This window comes from Hyalella azteca, unplaced genomic scaffold (assembly GCF_000764305.2).
Source record: "Hyalella azteca isolate HAZT.00-mixed unplaced genomic scaffold, Hazt_2.0.2 contig7418, whole genome shotgun sequence".
Lineage (NCBI taxonomy): Eukaryota > Metazoa > Arthropoda > Malacostraca > Amphipoda > Hyalellidae > Hyalella > Hyalella azteca.
Window position 1 is genome coordinate 1 of NW_025937544.1, and position 23013 is coordinate 23013.

Sequence of the window (23013 nt, forward strand, 5' to 3'; positions counted from 1 at the left end):
CCTGTTCATTTTGAGGTACACTTCCCTGTTCTATATGAAAGTCACTTCAATGTTCCGTTAGTAGAGCATTTCTTCCTGCAGTTTTAAAGGAAATTCTTGGTAGCGTCCAGACAGCAATGACTTGCTCAGTTTGCGTGGCAATTCTTACTTCGGTTAACGCGCAATTTCCTGTTTCATATGAAGAACAATTTTCTTCTCCGTTTGAAGAGAAATTCCCATTTTTTACAGTCAATAGCCAGTTCCGTTGGAATGGCCATTTCCTGTTTAACTTGGAAGCAGTTCTGTACATGTACGACTTGACTAATAACTTTCAGTGCCAATTAAATGCTGATTCCCCGTTCCATTTAAGAAGCAATTCCATGATCCTTTTATGGGGAAATTTTCAGTTCCGTTACATTTGAACTTTTTATGAATTTAGTCCGAATGTTTGAAAAAAAATAAAATTTGGGACAAATACTTAATAATATGCGTTTAAAAATTACTTTTTAAAGACAACACTTCTGAACAATCCAGTGTTCAGAATCCTGCACTCACTCACAAGATCTGAACTTGGTTTCTCATTAGAATATCGGCCACTGATTTAAAAAATTGAACGTCTACTTCTAACTTCCAAGTTTCCAACATCAAGTCTTGGATTTAAACGTAATTTTTTTCACACTCTGTCATTATGCAATACACTCTGTCACAATTATGCAATAATTTGCGGGTATGACATTTTACTTTAACTCTTTCTTAATGTTTCTATTGTTCTAATATGTTTACTCTTTCTTAATGTAATGTTCTAATGTTTCTTCTGCTCAAGGTGTATAGAACTTTAGGCAGGGTAAAGCTGAAAGCGATTTTGCGTGTGACTCTGCAGATGCAGCCACCACGGGACCATCCGTTCTCATTGTTCCGGACACTGTGGCTCGTCTGGGCCATACTCTTCCAGGCCGCCGTCAACGTCGACTGTCCCAAGGGCTTCACCGCGCGGTATGCACTCACATCAAATTTTCACTCAAAAACCTTGAAAAGAAATAAGTAATCTTGATGACCATTTGCATTTGTCCGCCATAGTTTGCTATAGTGACGGGGTTGGTTCAAAAAAATGAATTCCGTCATTTTCCTTCCACTCGCTAGATCAAGAATTAACTCCATGTTTCAAGTTCCCAATTACAACAAGTTTACAGAAAAAGTATACTTTTTAGTTGTGTAATATTTGATAGAATGTTTTTTGATGTTATTCGTACTACGTTAATGTACGACTTGTTTCCTATCTATTTTAGGATTCACGATTTTCACCGCAATTCAGCAAAATTCTTTAGACATGACGTGAATAATCCAATTTATATACCCAATGATAGGTACCCCCAGTCGGACTATACTTTAATCACAAAGGAATTAATACTAGCGCAATGAATATTTTTTCTACCAGTTGGATTTGCACTTACAGTGATATTCCAATTGGTACTCTGCATTAAATATTTCAGGCTCAACGAGAAACTCCTATGACTGGAGCTCCCTTCATAAATATATTTCTTCTAGTACCCACTCACTTTTTTAGCAAAATCTTCATTTTGAACCTTTTTCTTTTTTTATCTGCTAGCCTTATAACTATCCTGAGTATAAGAACTTCTGTTACTCATAAGGACAGCGTGAAAAATTCGAAACTCTGAGCCAACAAAACTTGAGCGTTTTAGAAGCACAAATTCTAAAGATTTTTTCACTCTGCGAGATTTGTATACTTCTTCAGATCGCTGGCCTGTAAGCCATACTTACTCGAGTCTCGACGTGCATGCTGAATATCTCGTGTCTTGCTATTTTGGGACCCGAGGTTTTATCGAAAGTTTATCTCGTTTGTTGCAGGTTTATGGGCAATGTCTGGGCGATGTTCGCTCTCATTTTTCTCGCCATTTACACAGCCAACTTGGCGGCCTTTATGATCACCAGGGAAGAGTTCCACGATATGTCTGGCCTCGACGACAAAAGGGTGCGTTAAGTTTTACGGTTATTTCGATAGGCAGACAATTTGGCTTGATTACATCGAGCCTTAATTGGATTTTTAATAAGACTGCAGTGAATATTTGAGCTACGTGATGTGAAGTATCTTCATTTGTATACTACGAAGAGATGATCTATTTTTTTAAATGTTTGTAAACGATTCGTCATTCAACTACCATATCACTGGAACAATGGTGAATTAATTTGACTTATAATAATTGCCTGGCAGTTACCAATGACTTTTATATCCCCAACTCATTATTTGAAAAATTTAATTCGTTTTTTGAACTATGAATTCATAATAGTGACGCATATATATTCTATATATGCTTATGTACTCCGAGAATATCTCGCTAAATTTCAGTTGGATTGCCAGATCACATCTCACTTAGTAATGCAGATGCATGCATGAAGTCAAGTGATCACTAGCTTTCTGCATAATTTTTCTTCTATCAGTCGATGATAAAATTATTCGGTCTTTATTTTGTTCGAAGCCAAACCTTCTTAAAAGTTAAATGTTCAACAAAAATGATAACGGCCAAGAAGCCCGATGAATAATTTTATAGCTTAAATTCGTTCAACCTGGCTGATTCTAAGTGCCCAATAAACGTAAAATTGTTTACGATCGCAGTTAAAACTTACATGAATGCTGCCTCGGAAATGTATACAACTCTTCTCTTCGCAAATCAGCTTCAGAACCCAACCTCAGTGAAGCCCCGCTTCAAGTTTGGCACGATGCTTCACGGTCACACCGACGTCGTGCTTAAGAACGCCTTCCCTGCGATGCACGCCTACATGCGGCAGTTCAATCAGACCAACGCCGTCGAGGGTGTGAAGGCTGTCAAAAAAGGGTGAGTAGAGTGAGCCATCCGACGCCGTCGAGGGTGTGAAGGCTGTCAAAAAAGGGTGAGTAGAGTGAGCCATCCGACGCCGTCGAGGGTGTGAAGGCCGTCAAAAAAGGGTGAGTAGAGTGAGCCATCCGACGCCGTCGAGGGTGTGAAGCTGTCAAAAAAGGGTGAGTAGAGTGAGCCATCCGACGCCTGCGTGGCGCTACAATAGCCTCATTTCCGGGCCAAAGAACAAGTTCTAAGAGAGACGCGCAAGCGAAAAAATGCTATTCATTTAGTCTCGTTACTCGTTGCGCTCACGGCTAGACAAACAAGGCGCGCGAAAAAGAAAAAACTTTGCTGATAAAGAAGGTAAATTTGCTGCACTGAGCGTTTTTAAACGTTTTTATGAGCGTCATTGCGCTTCAGATGGCCATTTTGACCTGGATATTTGGTGATAGAAGCTTCCAGTGTTGACTATTCGACTGAGTTATTTGTAAACTTGTCCAATGCTTACGATAACGATATCGTTTAGCAAAAAATTGTGAGTTTTTAATTCAACAGTCTGAAGCAAATTATAGATGAAAAATCTTGATAATCGCAATACATTTTTCTGACGTAACTCCTGCTTTATCCTGAAATGCTATTGGTATGCGCTTGTGACATATTTTTCAGCGTAAAGTTTGGAAAATTTCTAAGCAACGTATCACCTAATGAAACATAATATGTCATGCCATATTATTTGTTTTACGTAAAATACGCACACATCAATAAAAGTAGTTCAGAATTCAGTTGTTGTTACAATACTGTTGTAATGTTAACTTTGTATCAAATTTGAGTTGAATGTACTCGTAAATTACAGTGAAAGAAGGGAAACTAGCGAGTAAAATTTTCTGATTTTGCTGCTTTTTTTACACTAATTAATTATTTTAGGCTGGTCTGAAATTGGTTAGCGATTTCATTATATTTATAGGATGCCAATTTTCAATCAAATATGTATACGGTAAATGAAGCTAAGTCAAATTTTATGTATTTGCCTCAAAGTTTTCGTCTAAAAAAAACTGCTGCATTTCACCTCGCCGTACTAACTGACAACATTTTCAACTAAAATAATCCGTCCGGAAGTAGATTCATTGATATGTAGCTTTTTTTAATTACATAGATTGCTTAATTATATTATAGCTTTTCGCTCATTATAAATATGTTCTCATTCATTTGTAGATTGCATTACTGCTAGTAAATTTCGAAAAATATAATTTTTGCAGACATCTCAGGTAGGTACTCTAGACTGTGCTGGTATTAACAGAGTTATTTTAAAATTTAAACCATGGGCGAGGTAGGCTGGCAGGTATAATGGCTGGGTTGCAGAAAACTTTTTCAACGTTAAAAGTTTTCAGTCCTTTTGGCCGGATTGGTAACATGATTGGCAAAATTTTTTCTCGCTTCAATTACTTTTCCACAATAATACTTTTCATTGTTATTCTATTCTACCGGTGATGATGAAATTGACGCGGTTTGAATTTTAAAATTCTTTGTTCAATTTTTGCATTGTATTGTTACGGTTGCGTTCAGTCGGTTAATGTTTTAATTAATTTGATTCGAGTCATTGAAGAGGAGAGTTTCATTTCCTTACACCATATTATTACAACACTTCTCTTTAACTTCACTTCTTGTTGTTTGTTCGTCTGTCTGCTATAAATCTTATAATCGATATTTAACACATTTCTACCTGTCCAATCGATCTGAAATTTTGCACACGCGCGTAAAATTTATGACAATGCACGAATCAATTGACAGAATAAATAATTTTGAAAAATTACAAAAAAATTTTCAACATTAAAAAAATTAAAAATAATTTGGTCTGCTACAAATCTTATAATAGATATTTGACTTCTACCTGTCCGATCGATCTGAAATTTTGCACGCTTGCTTAAAGTTGGAGACAATGCAGGAATCAATTGACAGAATAAATATATTTTATTAATAAAAATGTATTTTTCCCATATTAAAGAAATTTAAAAATAATTTCGTCTGCTACAAATCTTATAATCCATATTTGACACACTTCTACCTGTCCAATCGATCCGAAATTTTGCGCACTTGCATAAAGTCGGAGACAATGCATGAATCAGTTGACAGAATAAATAAATTTGAAAATTTACAAAATTTTATATATTAAAAAATTAAAAATTAATTTTTTAATATAGGAAAATAAAATTAAAAATTCATTGTACATGTGTAACATCAAAGACACTGGATTCATTAGAAGTTTTGTCTTTAAAAAGTAATTTTTAAACGCATATTATTTTTCTCTTAAAATTCCTAATGTTGAATCGTACCAAAATCGAAATTCAAATGCATGTGCAACATTTACCGGGATATATGAACATCAATCCCGCAACCCACAACACCTTGGAAATGCTGATATCGAAGCCGTGTAATAATTTCCTCTCGCAATATTAACACTGTAGGTACGGCGTACGACAAATGTCTTTCAATTCTTATTGTATCGCACTTGCAACATCAGTTGACAATGAGCATGTGAAAAAGTCATTGTGTTCAAAAAGCGACACACTTTCTTACCAACAGCACCGGCAAAGGGGGGTCGTATCACTGATACGCTCTTTTGGCAGGCTTAACTGATTCGGGATGACCATCTTAGGAACAATAATATGCGTTTAAAAAATTTTTTTAAAGACAACACTTCAAAAGAATCCAGTCTCTCCAATGTTACAGATGTACAATGAATTTCTCATTTTATTTTCGAATATTAAAAAAATTAATTTTTAGCTTTTTTTTTATTATATAAAAATTGTTTCCAAAATTATTTATCCTGTCAATTGATTCATACATTGCCTCCAACTTCACACTAGTGTGCAAAATTTCAGATCGATAGGATAAGTAGAAGTGTGTTAAATTTCGATTATAAGATTTGTAGTAGACTGACAGACAGACAGACAAACAATAAGTGAAGTTAAAGAGAAGTGTTGTAATAATAAATGACTGGGTATTTGGGAAAAGACTCACTCAATTCTTTGAATGTAGGCAACTGGACGCGTTCATCTACGACGCGACTGTGCTTGAGTACCTCACCGGCCAGGACGATGAGTGCAAGCTGCTCACGGTAGGGTCATGGTACGCGTTGACGGGGTACGGTGTGGCCTTCCCCAGGAACTCCAAGTACCTCAAGATCTTCAATAATCAAATACTCAAGTACAGGGAGAGCGGTGAGTGACAAGTATTGTAATCAATTGTCTCATGTTGATAAAAACTGACTTTGTATTCGTAGGTTATGATCCCAATATATTAAGCATTTCTATTACTTGGTCAAACTCCAGCATTTTCATTTCAAGTTTTAAACTATAATGAAGCTAACCTTATACAACTATTTACATAAAAGTAGTGAAAATACTTATTTGAATGAGTATTTAACTATTATGAAATACAAAATATGAAGCATGTCAACCACAAGCATGCAAAGTAGAGATATCGGTGCATTCGTGGAGAGAGGCGAGTTCCTAGATACCATTGATTGGTTGATTACCGTACAATGGATACATTTGTTACACATCCTCACATCCTTTGTGCATGATGTGAGCGAACCATTAATATCACAAACTGATTTTTAGTGCAGCACAACAACAAAGATAGAAGGAACTGTCTGCCTATTAATTGCATTAACAACACATTATATTTAAATTTGCTGGAACATTCTATTAAAAAATTTTAATTTAAAAATAAAGATGAATTCATTTAAGGGTGTTAATAATATAGGCTAAATGACGCCACTGCAAGCTTCGTCTGTTTTTAGCTCATTTTCTCATTTATGGAAAAAAGGCGCTATTGTGCTCGTCATGTCCGTCCGTCTGTCTGTTTGTCTGTCTGTCCGTCTGTCTGTCTGTCTGTCCGTCTGTCTGTCTGTCCGTCTGTCTGTCTATCCGCCTGTCCGTGCTTGATCACGTTTTCGTCGACGAGAAAATGCGCTCTCTGTCACTCACTGCAGTGAGTACCGAGTAATATTTTTTCACCCATAGTACGATTTGAATTGAAGGCAGCGCTTCTAAGCGTTCTAATTTTTCCTAATCCAATCTAAGAATGATTTAATTTATTCGCAAGATGTTTTGTTTTGTCTAAGGTGAACTTGAGCGTCTGTCACACTTCTGGTTCACGGGCGCTTGTAAGCCCGACCAGCAGAGGAACTCGTCTAGTGAACCGTTGGCGTTGGAACAGTTCATGTCAACGTTTGTGATGCTCGGTTTCGGTGTAGCGTTGGGCGGCATCTTGCTGTGCATGGAGCACATGTACTTCAAGCACATGAGGAAACATCTCGTCAAGAAGCACATGACAGGAGGATGTTGCAACCTTATTAGCATGGTGGGAATACATCAGTGCTGCTCGTTGCATTTACACCGATATTTTTAACGCTGCAATGATTTTCTGGAGCCTGGAGGTATTGTAAGATGAGAGGAATAGGAAAATTTCTAACACAGAGGTCAATATCAAGTAAATACATGATATTTGATATTGCAAGAACAACACAAATTTTACCGTTACTATAGATGTTGACTACTTAGTCATAACACAGTACACACCTGACACCTGTTTAAATTTGCTTCTAATTCGACTCCTGTAAGCTGAACGGACGCAAATTCTCTCCAACAGAAAAAAATCTAATTTTATTATCTGAATTAGAAACTATGTTTGCGTAATAGTGCTTAAAACATCCATATATGATAGGTGAAGATGAACGCATACTAAATGACTAAATGAATGGTACTTCAATCGTGAGTTCGTGACTTCAATTTTATTTCTGACTTAATTCCTTTGATATTTATCACGCAAAACTAAACATTTTAATGGTAACGACGTGTCACAGAGCATGGGCAAGTCCATTACGATGCTGGAGGTGGTGCGGGAAGCGCAGGAGCAGTACAACGGACGTCACTGTGATGACCCGCTCTGTGACACCGACCTCTGGCGGGTGAAACATGAGCTAGACATGGCCAGACTTAGGATCGTCGACCTAGAGACCCAGATGGTCTGCCACGGCATTAAACACCGTCACCGACAGTCAGTAACATGAATTATAAAACGAGCTCCGTTCGTCGGATTGGCCAAATAATTTCTTTCTATTTCTTATGTGACGAACCTAGTTGTAAGTTATATTATACGACATACGCACCATTTTGAGGAAATAATTTGTTTGTAGTATACTCTCTTATTTTTTTTAATATATACCATAGCACCGAATGTCCGAATCTTCTATATCAAAAGATGCGTGCAACGACCATTAAGTTACACGCGGCTACACTATTGAGATTAACACAAATGATAGTAATACCACTGATAAGAATACTAATGATAGTAATTCTAATGATAATAATACTACTGACACTATTAATCGTTCCTGCTGATCTCAGGTGTGAGTTGCAGCGCCAAGACTCCATAGAAGAGCCAGAAATGGTGCACGTGTGTCACAACTATACCGACGACGCCTACTTGAGAAAGAAGCAGGTCGTTTCTATGCTTTCCAGAGGGTCAGTTCCTAAATCACTTCCTATTGATAATGGGCCGGTCCTTTGAGACACGATTAAGTACTTGTAGCTGCCGAAATGCGCGTAGCGGCCTAAATACTCGTACTGGCCTAAATACACGTAGCGGCCAAAATGCGCGTAGTGACCTAAGTACTCGTAGCGGCCTAAATGCGCGTAGCGGCCTAAATACTCGTTGCGGCCTAAATACTCGTAGCTGCCTAAATACTCGTCGCGGCCTAAATACTCGTAGCCACCTAAATACTCGTAGCGGCCTAAATACTCGTAGTGGCCTAAATACTCGTAGCGGCCGAAGTTAAGTTCACTTAGCGTGCGATTTCTCCACTGTTATAGGTGGGTTAAGCTTGAAAATCCGTTTGTGATTGGCTAAAGAAATTACAAACTCTTGAATATTCATGACATCAATTTTTAATAGTTTTGCGGCATTCAAGTTGATATACACATATGAGCGTCCTCACTGTAACGCGTGTTTTATTTATCACATTTTAACGCTATTATCATTATAAGTCGTTCATTCCATTCATTTTTCAAAATTTATCTGCTAATTCTTTAATTCTTTCTATGTGAATTTTTACTCAATTCCCTTTTCCCTTCGCAAATAAACACGTGCTATATTAATGTTGGATTTATATTAAATATCATTTTTAATATAATTCATTGATAAAAAATGCCCCTGTGATTGAATATCTGAAATCGAAATTTTAACGTTAAAATAAATGGCAATTATTGCTCCAGCTCTGCCCTAACTCTCAGATTGTGACTCTTTTTCCTGTGCAAGCATAGCGACTTTTAAAAATTGTTTCTGCTAAATTGGCTTTGGCGCTGTACAATTGGGCGTGAATGCGTTTGATTTAAAATCGCAATTTAAATTGAAATAAATAGCAATTTTTACTCCTGCTCTACTCTCACTCTCAGATTGCGACTATTTTCCTGAGCAGACATAGCGACTTTTTCGAGGACGATTGCGGCGAGCCCTTGTTAAGAACTCGAGACATGACGCAGGACTTCGTCAGATCTAATGAGCCTATTAGAGGACCTCTGCTATCCATGAGGTGAGTTTCAAAACGCTTCTAGTTTACTAATAGTTTAAATTAATGTAACAACGTTGATATTTTTTATATTTCAACTCATTCAAACATTTATTATGCATTATTTAATGCAAAAATTAAGGTGTGCAAAGTTTTTTTCCTTATCTCCAATTTCTTAATTTTTTTTAAAAAGGCTTGCTATACATTATGAGTTTGCGTTATAAATCATTAAATTATGTGTTTTTGATGAATAATCGGTCTATTTTACTGTCTTTTATGTTTACAAAATTACAATTTGGGATATTTCTGATGAATAGTAGTATTTATTGGAGGCACGTATTTCGTACTTCTTTTGCGTTTGTTCTCGCTATCCTGGGCGTCACTAGGTTTTAGGGACGCCCCGCTTCTAAGCCCCCCGTAAAATATAATCTTGTTAAAGTTGATAATAACTGGTTGAATGATTATCCATTTAAACTTACGTTCAGTCCACGCTATATTTCATTTTGTGGCATTTCTTCTAATAAGAATGATACAACGTTCAATAAATGAACATAATGTCGTTACTGGCGGTATCTTTTGACGCGGAAAACTTTCCCGTTCGCCTAAAGAATGAAGTACACCTGCGAGTGTTAGCTATAACACGTCTCTAAATCGATCTTCCTACTTACTTCTGCTATCATCTCTTTACTAAAATATAGGAACTACCTGCTCTGATAATAAAATTTTTTAGGTCTTGTCATTCATAACGGTCATTTGAAATAAAATGAGTAGCATTGCTAATAAGCCAAACAACAGAATTCTAATTAAAGCGCTCTACTTTTCGGTAGAGGAACCACTCTACCTTAAAGTTCATGGCAAAACACATAGAAAATTGAAGTTCTTTTATCAAATTTCTAAAAAAATATGTAATCCCTTTAAAAAAAAATTGTGTACTCGCCAAGCAACGATGCATTGCGCATTATTGTTCCTCCGGAAATCCGACGCGTTTCCTTTTCGCGTCTCAAATGCTCTCGATGCCCATGTTTAAGCTTTCCACACTTCCATCAGAAATTTCCCTGTAGTGTCCAGTCTTCGTTTATATCATTACAAAAGTGCCATGAGTTTATATTTATCCGATTATTTATCCGATTTATAATCGGAGTTTCTGTTGCAGACATCGAGTGCGGGAGGTTGCAGAGCTCGAGACAGTTTTGTGAAGTTGGCTGGATAATTTGATCCGTTGCCCTGGCACGCGCCAGATCTGATGTGTTTGATGTTCTTGCCATCCAGAAGTTGTTCTGATGTACTATGGTCTTACCTATTGTTTCATCTCTTTAATTGTATAGGGGAGTAGAAGAGTTAAGTGTCGTCCTGTGTGTGTAGGAGGATAAGTATTACCATGCCTTCTGTCAAATTGATAACCTGGCGAGAACTTTTCTTAACAAGTCTTAAAACAGTAGCTGCATTTGATTTCATTCGTAACGCAGAAATTTCAGTACGTTTCAACAAGTTGATGAACATTTCCTTGCTCACACCAACTCATTTACCGCAAAGAGTGAGTTATTTTCACTCTTTTTAACGTAAAATAAAGTGTAGTGTAGTCTCACTTCAAGTGATGCGTGATTCATAACATTTTTCAACTTTCAGAGCGTGTAATTTCCGACTGATCTCGCATGTTAAGTTGTATTTCTTTATATGGTCATTGAATGTCCCAAGAAATAACCGTGATTGAAATGAACGAGTCAGGGAAATATCTCAGATACTATTAAATTTCTCTCGGAATTGGATGCGATTTTCGACCCAACGCCATAATTTTCTTGTGATTACACCTACGCGTTGCTAGCGCGAGACTCGTTTCATGGGTTTTGTTCAATAGCGTAGTGATGCATGGAGAATAACAACCGTTCAGATTTGTAAGCTATATGTGAATTTTGGTGCCAAAATAGGTGAAATAATGTCCTTTTGAGTGCTGTATCTTGATGAGATGAATTGTACGGACTACGGCCAAATGTGTACATTGCAAGATTTGTTGGACTATATTTACAAGTGTGTTATACTATTTCGATGTTTAATCTTTTAAATAAAGTATGCAGTAGTTGTACAGAGTAATCTATTCTTGTATATTTCATGTCTAAGGTTCAGTCTATTGTCTCTTCCTACATATAAACTGCCGTTTTTTGAGAATACGTACGTGAATCACTTCTCTCCGTTCTTTCATAAATGTAAATGCGTAGAATTTTTCTCGCTCATATGTGTGATCCGAAAGTTAGTCATATGCTTCAGTGGCAATCCGAAAGCTTCCTCCTATAGATAGAACGCGTTACGTCTGTCTCTTCCTAGCCTAGTAATTTCATTTATTGTTTTCATGTTACTCCCTTCCTCAAACAAAGAGAGCGCTGAGAGTTAGGGAACATCAAGAAATTGATTCATCTAATTTTCTCGCCTAATTAATAAGATTCAATTTATTTAATTCCTAGTGCGTCATTAACTCCATCGGAAATATAAACAAATTCCAAAGTAAAGGAGCTGCCATTCCTTTTCATATAAGATCGCTGAACTTGCTGAGCTGTTCACCGATGTGATGAATGAATTCATTTGAAATGCCTAGCACCATATCGAACCCGGTGGAAGTCTAGTAGCTGTTTTCAAACTATCGTCAGTTTGAAAATATCCGGTTAAATGACAAGATTTAGATCTTCTATGAACAAGTCACGAAAAGTTCAAGATTCGGCGACAGGCCGCATCAGGCCCAACTCTTTAGCGCCGACATCACTATGTTGTGTTATGTGAATGAACAGGGAACGTCTCACTGGTCTTGCTGAGCTGTTTACTACTCTCATAAATAAATGATGGGTTTTGCTTACGTAATAATATTTCATTTGACTCTTACAGAAATTACCTTAGCAACCCATCAAGAGATTGCGAGTACTGCGTTTCTCGGCGATATTTGCAAGCTTAAATTGAATATTAAGGCGGAAGATGATACTGCGGCAACATATCGGCCTGCTCTATACAGCTTGTTTATCTGTGATACCACAAAGGTGATGTTTAGTCATAATAAATATTCTGAAGGCTATTATTTAATGCATTTTGATCAATGATGAGATTGTTGTTTAGTTCAAGTCAAAACGTAACATTTCCGGAGTTCATTTCTTACAAATTTCAAATGGGAAGTAAATAAAAACTCAGATGAATTCATGATTATTTTATGGGGAACAGAATGGAATATCTTATACCCGATGTAATACAGGAAACTTTTAATTATTTCAAATGACAGGGTTATGCCTATTCAAGGTCGAGGTTCAATATGTTATCAATATACGCTACTCTATTCACAATTCCATGTACATATTCATGTGTATCTGTAGCGTGAGTGGTAGATCAGAAATTGATGTGAAATTGAATGCTCGACTTTCTTCTACTAACAAATTGCGCCTGTACGGCATTGGCACCATGCTGCTGTTTTTAATCGTGTTCCTTCAACCATGGTTAATTTAGCCATCATTCAGGGATATTTTGGAATAAATTTTACGCATGAAATTCGCAATGAATTATTATGGAGCGGCTCCTCTTTCTGGCCACATCTATTGTTGAAATCCGTTTACTGTTTTCCAAAAATCGTCGATCTCGCAGTTTGGGGCTTTAAATGTGAAACAAAAAAACGCAATCTGCCATTAACGGCAGCTGAACAGCATTCGGCAGGAGTCGTAAACTGTATTGGACGTTGATCGTGAATTTAGTTGTTTTGATCGTTCGTCTACAGCTGGACAGTTCCCGTCACTACCTACCAGCGTCTTGTGACGCGGACCTAGTCAGCGAGCCATGTTCATCTAACCAACTGAACACATTTTCTGCAGTGGCCGTATTTCTACAATATTTTCCTAATAAACGTTTTAAATTCCTATAAAATATCATTATTTTTATCCAACGTACAATAGAATACTTGCTGTGTAAAATGATCCAATTGAGTGTCTCTTTAGGCACATCATCCCTCGCTTTGGTACTATAACCTGATAACCTTTTACAGAACGAATTTGTACTACACTTTTGCTTATTATTAGAAATTAAGAAACATATTATTACTGCCGGCTATGTGCTTGGTTTATAACGGATCAAGAGTGGCGGTAAATTTTCGCCAAAATTACCAGAGCTTCGCAACAATGTGTGTCATGTTCTCCTATATTACAAAGGCACTTGTCACCTAATATTAGGTATACAGTATGCTTGTACTTTCTAGTGTGTCTTCGAGAAAAGAAATTTAAAATTCAATTTAAGGCACTCAATTAGAAAAGTCTACGCTTGCAATTAAACATATATGGAAGACTAGCAGGTCCAGCATATACCTAGATAGTTTATCCCATAGATGTCAAAATCTCATTTTTGAAGTTATTTCCGCCTTTCAGTATAATTCCTGGCCAAAGAATTTTTAATCAAAGGAAGGTCGCATAAACCAACTGCCGAAATAAATATTCAGACCTAAGTAATATCGTAATTTAGTATATATTCAGGTTATTCATTGGAGCAAACAGGACGGTTCAAACAAGCATATGTTTGTTTGCGTTTTTCATATTGTATTATGGATCATCTAGTATAAATTCCACCTATGTCCATTTTTCCATCGCATATCATTAGAGTTTTTGGACGATGACGCGTTTAATTCAATAGAAGTTTTCAGACTTTTGAGGTTTTCGCCTGCTAACATGATTGGCTGGAGGAAGCAACGTTGATTGGAGGAAGTGATCATATTAGTCGATGGTCATGTTGGTCTCCGACAGGCAACTCACCGCAAGCATTCGCTGCTGACAATCACCGGTGATGAGGATTTTTTCAGCAAACATGATACTCTTGATTTATTATATTTAGTGACGACGTCAGGAATGTTGTCGACGACACCGACATTTCAGTGGATACGGGACTACTAATAACAACGAAAAAGAGTATAGGCAACTCAATAATAGCTGTTTCAGCGTTTTTTAGGCCGTAGACCTGTCGCCGATTCTTAACATCGCAGAACATTCACAGCTTGTTGCGGTCTCGAACTCGCAACTCACTGTTCCAATTCTACTTTGCTTAAGGTGACCTGCTACCCTAAAATTTTCAATTTTGGCGTTTTTCGGTTTTTGTGCTCATCTGAAAGCTGTAATTCTGCTCTTTCCAATGGTACCACTGCCATTGCTGTACGCCAATATTTACGTTCATGACGTCTCTTTAAAGGGAAGCGGGTGGGAGAGTTCTTTAAGTAATTAGATATAAAGTAATTAGCTGCTGAAATCTTTGAATATAGTTTCTACTTGAGTTGTGCTGCAGTTACATGCTTAAGGGGGGGAGGGGGTAAAAAAAGTGAAAAAATGAGAAAAACGCGCATAAAAAAAAGCTATGGGGAAAATGAAAAAAGTGATGGTAGAGTTGATAGGTATGGTCTTTACGAATCTAATGATATGTGTCTCGATATTGTCGGACGATATTTGTGGGGGGAGATAGATTTTCTATAGTACCCGTTATTTGTCCGTTTTCTATGAATATCACGTTTTCTATCAATTTTTTCGAAAAATTCATAGAAGTAAAATGTTATTATTTTTACATTTTACGTATGGATGTGAAGTTTCATGATGATCGGATGATAACTGTAGAAGTTATAGGCTACCTCCAATTTAGGGTAGCAGGTCCCCTTAACAGCCCGGCCTTCTTGTAGATTCAGACCAGAAACTGGCGCACAGAGCTGGGATCGAACCCGCGCCTCCCTGACGTCTGATGTGTTGCAAATTATGTCGAGATCGGTTATAAATTGATGGATATAGACGTGATTATATAGGCACAGTGGTTAAAGTTCAGAGTACCAGGATTGGCGCAGGGACTGATGGCCCAGTCTCAACAAATTTTCACATTGCTCATTGAGGAACTTACATGCATCAGGCTCTACTTGCAAAATCTATGAGCTAGCAAATAGAAGGTTGCTAAATGATATTAATAAAAGTAGCTCTGAGACGCACTGCAAATGTGAAAGTATGTTCAATTAATTACGTATAAATCGGTTATGAATTTACTATATCAGCCAGTTCAGTTTATCTGCCAGGAATTGTCAATTATCTTCTCTCGAAATATGACTGATGAAGAAGACCGACTAATTCAGTCTATTTGTCAACTAGTTCAAAATATATCTGAGTACCTAAGTCATATTTATCTGCTACGCTTACCGGCGAGCTGCAATTGGTTGCTAAAGAATATATAAAAAACAGATGTTGAAGTGTCATTCAAATACGAAACCACTGAAGAGCTGGCGCCTGTGAAAAGACTAATGAAACTGAAAGAAACATGATGAAGACTTGAATCAAATAACTATTGCATCACCCAGGTGTTACAGACATTCAACACGTGACATCTTCTTCACCTGCAACCCATGCTTCAACCCACCACCATCACCACCACAAAATCCAGATTACGGAACGTAATGTTTTATCCGCAATTGCTTCAAACTGGGCGTTGACTGCAGCAGTTGGGTTGCTTTACGTCTTACGCTTGGTTTTGGGGCCAAATCATCCGCTACATGGATGCGTCGTAAACGCTCTAGCGGCTCTATTAATTATTACATGCTATTATGCTAAGCGGAAGATTTACTTTACTTAGAGAGTTGCCTCAAAGTCTGACCCCACAAGTCTCAAATTCCTATCTATTATAAAAATTAATTTAACCTACTACTTGTCACTTGAAAGATTCAAGTTTATGAAAAATGCAGTTGCATTTTCTGGGCTGTGTTCTTCTGATCCTTCTCATCGCAGGTAAAAATTTAAATTAATTTCGAGAATTAAGGATTCCATTATTCAGTTAGGTATGCAAGGTAGCATAGGAATTAGAAACCAAAAAAACCTTGACGCTCCAATTATGACAGAGCGCTCCAATTTCCCAAAAGCTCATGTTCTTTTATTTATACTATGGAATGCCACCATGTTAGCGCGACTTTTTTTCACAACGCATCATTTTCCCGCCTATAGCCAGAGGTGTTACGTTCGTAACAAAAGTGTTACTTTTTGCTGTATTAGATCTTATGTTGTTACTTTTGTTACGACTTTTGGAAAAATTTGCCAAATGTTGTTACTTTATGAATTTCAGCCAATAATTCTTTAAATAAGGTCCCATTCCGTAGGCACCGTGCTGACTACAGAGTCGGTTTAACCACGCCTTGTCTCATTCATAACTCGAATGGTCAAGTTCGGCAACGTATGCCGGTAAGTGCGCCATGCCGGTGCTCTAGTCACTCGTTAGCCTTCAACTCAATTTACTCACTGCAATTGAAAAAACTAAAGAAATCATAAGAGAAGTAGACCCAAATGAAGAAAAAAGCATGAATGTTTGCCGTGGCCTGGATAGGCAAGTGAATTGCTATCGCACAATTATGCAGGAGAGAAAGAAAACTAATACGTACTACTGTGCAATTGAAATTGGATTCGTTTTTCAGTAAAAAATAAATGTTAATTCATTCGCATTTCTTTTATTTATATCCCCTATCATTTAGAATAAAAATATGATGAATTTTAGTGGAAAAAAAATTATTATGTAACTTTGCTATTTTTGAGGATTCATTATAATCATTCCCATATATTGTTGAGTTTGATTAGCGTGGTTTTGCTTAACACGGTAAAACTCGGGGATTTATTAACCGCGTTAATCAAGGGATTGCTGTATTACAAATTTATTAGTAACTGACACTCAACAGAATGGTTGAAATCTGTGTGGCTTCATAGTGACAAATTTTCAATACATTTGGTATCTGATGCCTCATGGTCCAAGTGTGCTTGTTTTTCAATTAAATAGGAGGTAATTCATCTAGCGTGAATCTTGCAGTTCTGAAAATGGTGTGAAAGCTCAAGTTGTGGTTTAAAAGCAAGATGTTGTCAACACTAGGATTGTAATGTGCATTTGTCCTTACCACTCATTGCGCATCAGCCCTAATAATCGCAAGGTCTGTTTGCCATCAATATGGAATTCTGGAATTATACTTTCATTAGTCATGGTTGTATAAAAAATTTATTGGAAGGCCTACCACATTACAGCTGCCACTGCTATGCCAAATATTACACAGAGCTCATGAGAAACTGCTGCTCCTCTGACATTGTGCGCTTTACCAACTGCATATCAATCTCCATGACACCATTCTCAATGCTACTCACTGATTGCTTATCTTTAACTGAGCAATTTTTACAATGAATATCTTCTAAAATAAAGAAAAGTATTTCTGCTATTGCAGAAAAGCCTCACTATTTTAATAATACCAAAAAAATTTCAGTAACCAGAACGGACACAACAACACAATGAGATTTTGCAAATTTTGAGCACTGTGAACAACTGGAGATGTCATACTGCCTGTTTGGGCAAATTCCATTTCACAATAAATAGATTTCATCTACAATGAGATTTAATTTAATTAAATGATGAAAAGTTTAAATTTTAACCACCTCTTTTTATCCATGCTTATACAAATTTTTGCAGGTTTTTGTCAATATTGTCTTACCGACTTCACTTTAGATACTGTAACACTGAAAACAAAACTGGACTCCTGAATGATTTTGTTGGTTGTTGGTTGTAAATTGTTAGTTTTTTAGCATCTCGCATCTCATAGAAAATGCTAGATATTTAGAAGCAGAAATTACTTAACTTTGATAAATCGGAGAGGCAGGATTTTGAGAACTTGGGCATGTATATCATTAGTAAAAATTAAATGTTATTAGAAACTATATGTTATTAATATTTGCTAGTTGTGACTCTTCCAGAATTTTAGTCCAAAACTTGTAAAGTAGGTATTTAGATTCATAATTTCATAAATAAATAATATTGAGAATTTTCATAAAATCAATGATCAGTTATAAATATTAAAAACATTATTTAAAAAGGTTCCACAATTTATAGGAACAGCATCTAGAGGAGTTAACACGATATTAGATATGTATTATTTAAAGGTTTAGGTATGTTTGTTGCAGTTACATCATACAATAATTTGTAGAACAATTTGGCAATAGTATTTTTTGGCTACACAACACTTGATTCAAACTCTTTGGCTCATGTTTCCACATCTGCAGTCTGCAATTAGTATGGTAATGAAGGTAGCAATGCCATACATTGATTCCAAATTATATGACAATAAATATATTTGGTAGGTATTTTATGAATCCTGATTATTTATAGGGATGAAAATTTCCTAATTATTTTGGGAACATTTCATGAATGCATTTGTGAAAACTAAACTTCTGTAGTTAATTGAATCTTTGAAAAGACAAATTGGGGGAAAATTGATTTTGTGCTATGTAATTAATGAATCCCATTTATTAGTGGGAATAGAGATTTCCCTGTTATTTCAGAATGGTTTCATTAATACCCTTTGTGAAACTAAATTTCTGTAGTCAATGGAGTATTCAAAATGACATAATAGTTAAATTTAAAATGTCTAGTTATAAAAGTGAGATCATCAAATGAGATGTAAAAAAATTTGTTTTCAATAAAAAAGAAATACCGTACCCTGATTGAGAGAAATATCTCAGAATTGGTGCCATGAACAAAATGCAAGTTTATTATAGTTAGCATTTCAATTGATTAAACTAGCAAGTTTGTAAATGTAACAGCATCATTTGTATCTTCAATTTTTCAAAAATTAGTCTGAGTGTCACTGATAAACTTGATGTGTCAGTTATAAATTTGTTGTGTCAGTGATAAACTTGTTGTGTATCAGTGATAAACTTGTTGTGTGTCAGTGATACACTTGTCATGTGTCAGTGATGAACTTGTTGTGTGTCAGTGATAAACTTGTTGTGTGTCAGTGATAAACTTGTTGTGTGTCAGTGATAAACTTGTTGTGTGTCAGTGATAAACTTGTTGTGTCAGTGATAAAATTGAGTTTAATAAAGACTAGCATAGTATTGAAGACTTGACTGATTTGGTATTGGCAACATTATTCATTATAAGATGTAATTTTGTTTGGCTCTGAAATATTCTTTGAAAGAAAGTATTATTGCTTGATAATTTTTCTTATATTAGGTAGTATAAGCCGTGTGGGATTGGAGGTTTCTATATTTAATCTGTGATAAGCATAACTTGACATTTTTTACAAAATTATTCAACACTGGTCTGATATGGCTTGCCACATTGCATGAAACTCAACTCATTCAACAATTTGGATTACTGCTATCATTGATCTATCATTTAGGTATTGTTTATATGATGATTAAAATCTATACCAAATTTGCAGAGTGTGGTGCTCATGAGTGCTACGTCTGCCATGAGCAGGACAGCAACAGAGGCAAGTGCACTGAGACTGTGGAGCCATGCGACTTTGAACAAGATCATTGTCTGTCAGAAATAAAATGGGGCAGTAAGTAATGCTTTAATTAGCTCTTTTTTCACTGTTGTACTCTGTGATCTACTTATCATAATATTTTGTTTATGTGAAATTCCTCGTGATGCAGTTACAGGAATCTTTTGATTCTTTCTGTTAAATCTATTGTGGACTTGTTAAATTGCAAAATTTTTAGAAATATACACTGAAATGTCAGTATTTGAAACATTATGCTGCAAAATTTAAACTGCAATGTTGTTTTGTCAAAGTTGAAATATTTATATTTAGGTACCGGTATGCAATATATACCTATATATATATAGGTATTTATTCTAAGTGAGCATCAGTTTATATTCTTAGAAGATTTTTCTAATTTGGATGGAAATTTATAAATTCTGTCTCTGGACGGATTGTTTATGCTCCCTCACGGGTATATATGTATATTATTTTTCATTATTTTTTCAAAATCTTTCTGCTCATTGTAGCATTACTTCAACTCAATCACATTTTTCAGGCACACCATTCTGGGAAGTGGGTGCTCCCATGCAATACTACATCAGCAAGAAGTGTGCCACAAGACAAGATTGTACTGACACAATATCAGGCTATTTGCCTTACTGTGATTACATAAATTGGAAGGACTGGAAATGTGCAGAGTGCTGCAAAGGAGATCGTTGCAACTTCTTTGTGACTGTGAGTAATGGCATTATTATATTCTTTTCTCTATACCTATATACATAGAAACTATTCATTTGCATGAAATTTTATTGTGGAGGTCACATTTCTTTCCATGTATGGTGTTGGAATCATTCTCTTAACAACCTGCATGGTAAAAATCAACTTGTTTACTAACATCAATCCTTTATAGTTACTTTTTCTTATGTAAAATTAGATGAATGTAAGTCATGAAATTCATTAATTTAAATATTGGATTGATAAGTTGTCATGTAAAGTTCTAAATTTTGTGCTGTGTCCAAAAATGATTACCTCTTTGCAGTTGGGTGCATCAAGTTTGCAGACGACCAGTTTTGGGTGCACGATAGCAGTACTTGTAGTGCTGTTGTGGTATGCTCATCGCTAATTGACTGTCAACTATCCGATGCATCTACCTCAAAAGTTACAACGTTCTCAAAAGGGGCTAGTGGTAAATCCTTGTCTCACATTTGGCATTCCTGCTTCTTGTCCCGTTATAGGTTTCAGTGATCTCTTTTAAGTTTCCATTCACATGTTAGAACATCATCAGTTAAATTGTCATGGCTTAAAAAAGTAATGCCGAGTAAAAATCACAAATTTGGAATAAAAAAAATTCCACTAAGCTATTATAATTAGAGTTTGCTTGCAAAGATGATATTTAAGTGCAATTGGTAATGGACCTTTACTTCTTAGTTGCGATGCATTGCAAGTTGAATGTTTAGAAAATAATTTAAACTGCACTGTCTACTAGCTAAGTTATGTTTATATTCCTGAAAACAGTTGTCCTGTTTTAATCATATATAGTCCCTTTTTAATGCAAAATTTGGTGTAGTCATTGGTGTTTTTGTAAATTAAACTGAAAAGGTAATTGAAGAAAGGATTTTTTTATACAAGTATGTAAACAAAATTTTTCAATTGTGTATCATAATCGTTAAGTAGTAGAGTTATTTCTAATTATCTTCAAAAGTAGTTTTGATTTTACTTCATACCATGTCCGTTATCTACCGCCAACTGACTTAGTTCTATGGCAGTTGAGTTTTGTTAGCTTATTGATGAGTTTTTTCATGAGAATCTACCATGCTCACTCGCGTCTCGGTGGTTCAAACCTCACAAGAAGCCTCAATCAACTCATCTTTAAATGTAATATATTACAGTATTTTATTAATAAAATTCTGTGATCTTGCATCCGTCCAGAAACATTTTGAGCTATTTATTATTAAGTATTATTAAGATAGAGTAAGACGCCTTTGCCTTCAAATTCTGCCTTAATAATGTAGAACTTTATACATATGTACTGAGGAACATTTGGCTGTTTGTTTTTCTACAATTAAAATGGAAAAAGTGGTCCTAATATTTCTTAAATATTTTAGCATATATACAATTGCAAATCATAACTACCTGAACTAAGAAGTCGTGCAGAAATACTGATTTAAATCTTAACTACTGTCAATGGAGCATAAGTCGCCTTTGTTTTTCCCTCTTCACTGAACTTGCTCATAATCAAGAAAAAGTTGTAACAGCTATCAATAGCTATCGGTCGTTTTTACAATGGTAATAAATTACTGTGATCTCGTAGTGTTACTTGTATGTTCGTTTTCAATTATGATCGCACGACATTCCATAAGAAAATGACTGGATAGATTCATTATTCCAACGTTGTTGTTGTAGTTTTTTTGTTTTGATTTAGTTGCTTTCTCCAGTTTATGGCTGTTGAAAAGCCTACCTGAATTCCAAGTTATCTCGTAATTCTTTGCTTTAGTTAGTGTCATAGCGTAAACTAAATATATTATATAATATAATAGCGGTTTCAGCGTTTATTAGGCCGTAGGCCTGTCGCCGATTCTTAACATTGCAGAACATCCACAGCTTGGTGCGAGTCTCGAACTCGCAACTCACTGCTACAATTCTGCTTTGCTTAACCGCCCGGCCTCCTTGCCGATTCTGACCAGAAACTGTCGCACAAAGCTGGGATCGAACCCGCGACTCTCTGCTCCAATTTTGGTACTCTGAACTTTAACCACTGGGCCACCCTGCCCTTAACCACTGGGCCACCCTGCCCTTGTGCTATTTTAATTTAAGTGGTCATATTTATCATGCAAGTAATGATAATTCAAATGGATTGAGCAGATTCAAACATCTTTTTGAAATATTTTTCATAGAATGCATCATTTCTTTTAAATCGTCATGCTGTCAAATTGTTGTCGGATTATATACAACTTCACAATTTCATGTAATCTTATGAATATTCTCATTCTGGTAGTGAATGTTTTCTAACTGCCGTCCGCAACGGGTGAGTCGCCACGTTGTAACCTGTGACATTATTCCGAACCCGTTGAACACAGTAAAATCTTATTATGACAATTTTTTATCTTTTTAAATACCGGTCGACGTGTTCAGTGCTGCGGGATTACAATGGCAACTTATATGTCATTGTAGGTGAATACATTAATAGTATTGAGTGTCTTCAAGTGTTTTGCTATGTATTTTTCATCGATTTTTCAATTACCAATTGCAGATCTTATTTCAAAAGCCGTAATATTGTTTCTTACCCCCCCTGTTATTTTTAAGGAAATACAAAATGGTCTACTTATTTTATCTAGGGTTATTCTTAATTAATAAAATTACTGAACCCT

At 36.0% G+C, this 23013-nt stretch overlaps 2 protein-coding genes across 2 annotated transcripts; both read left to right on the forward strand.

Annotated features, from left to right (window-relative positions):
• The first annotated feature begins 859 nt into the window (after positions 1-859).
• On the forward strand, positions 860-10775 carry LOC108671034 (glutamate receptor ionotropic, NMDA 2B). Its single transcript, XM_018158517.2, has 9 exons — positions 860-972; positions 1846-1969; positions 2671-2831; positions 5853-6034; positions 6943-7181; positions 7684-7877; positions 8228-8344; positions 9298-9411; positions 10541-10775. The coding sequence occupies exons 1-9, from the start codon at positions 860-862 to the stop codon at positions 10581-10583; spliced, it is 1287 nt and encodes a 428-aa protein (XP_018014006.1). The 3' UTR covers positions 10584-10775.
• Positions 10776-15846: 5071 nt separating this feature from the next.
• On the forward strand, positions 15847-21239 carry LOC108671037. The gene is made up of 4 exons (XM_018158521.2): positions 15847-16142; positions 19601-19723; positions 20202-20380; positions 20685-21239. Exons 1-4 carry the CDS (start codon positions 16094-16096, stop codon positions 20766-20768), a joined length of 435 nt encoding a protein of 144 aa, XP_018014010.1. The 5' UTR covers positions 15847-16093; the 3' UTR covers positions 20769-21239.
• The last annotated feature ends 1774 nt before the right edge of the window (positions 21240-23013 follow it).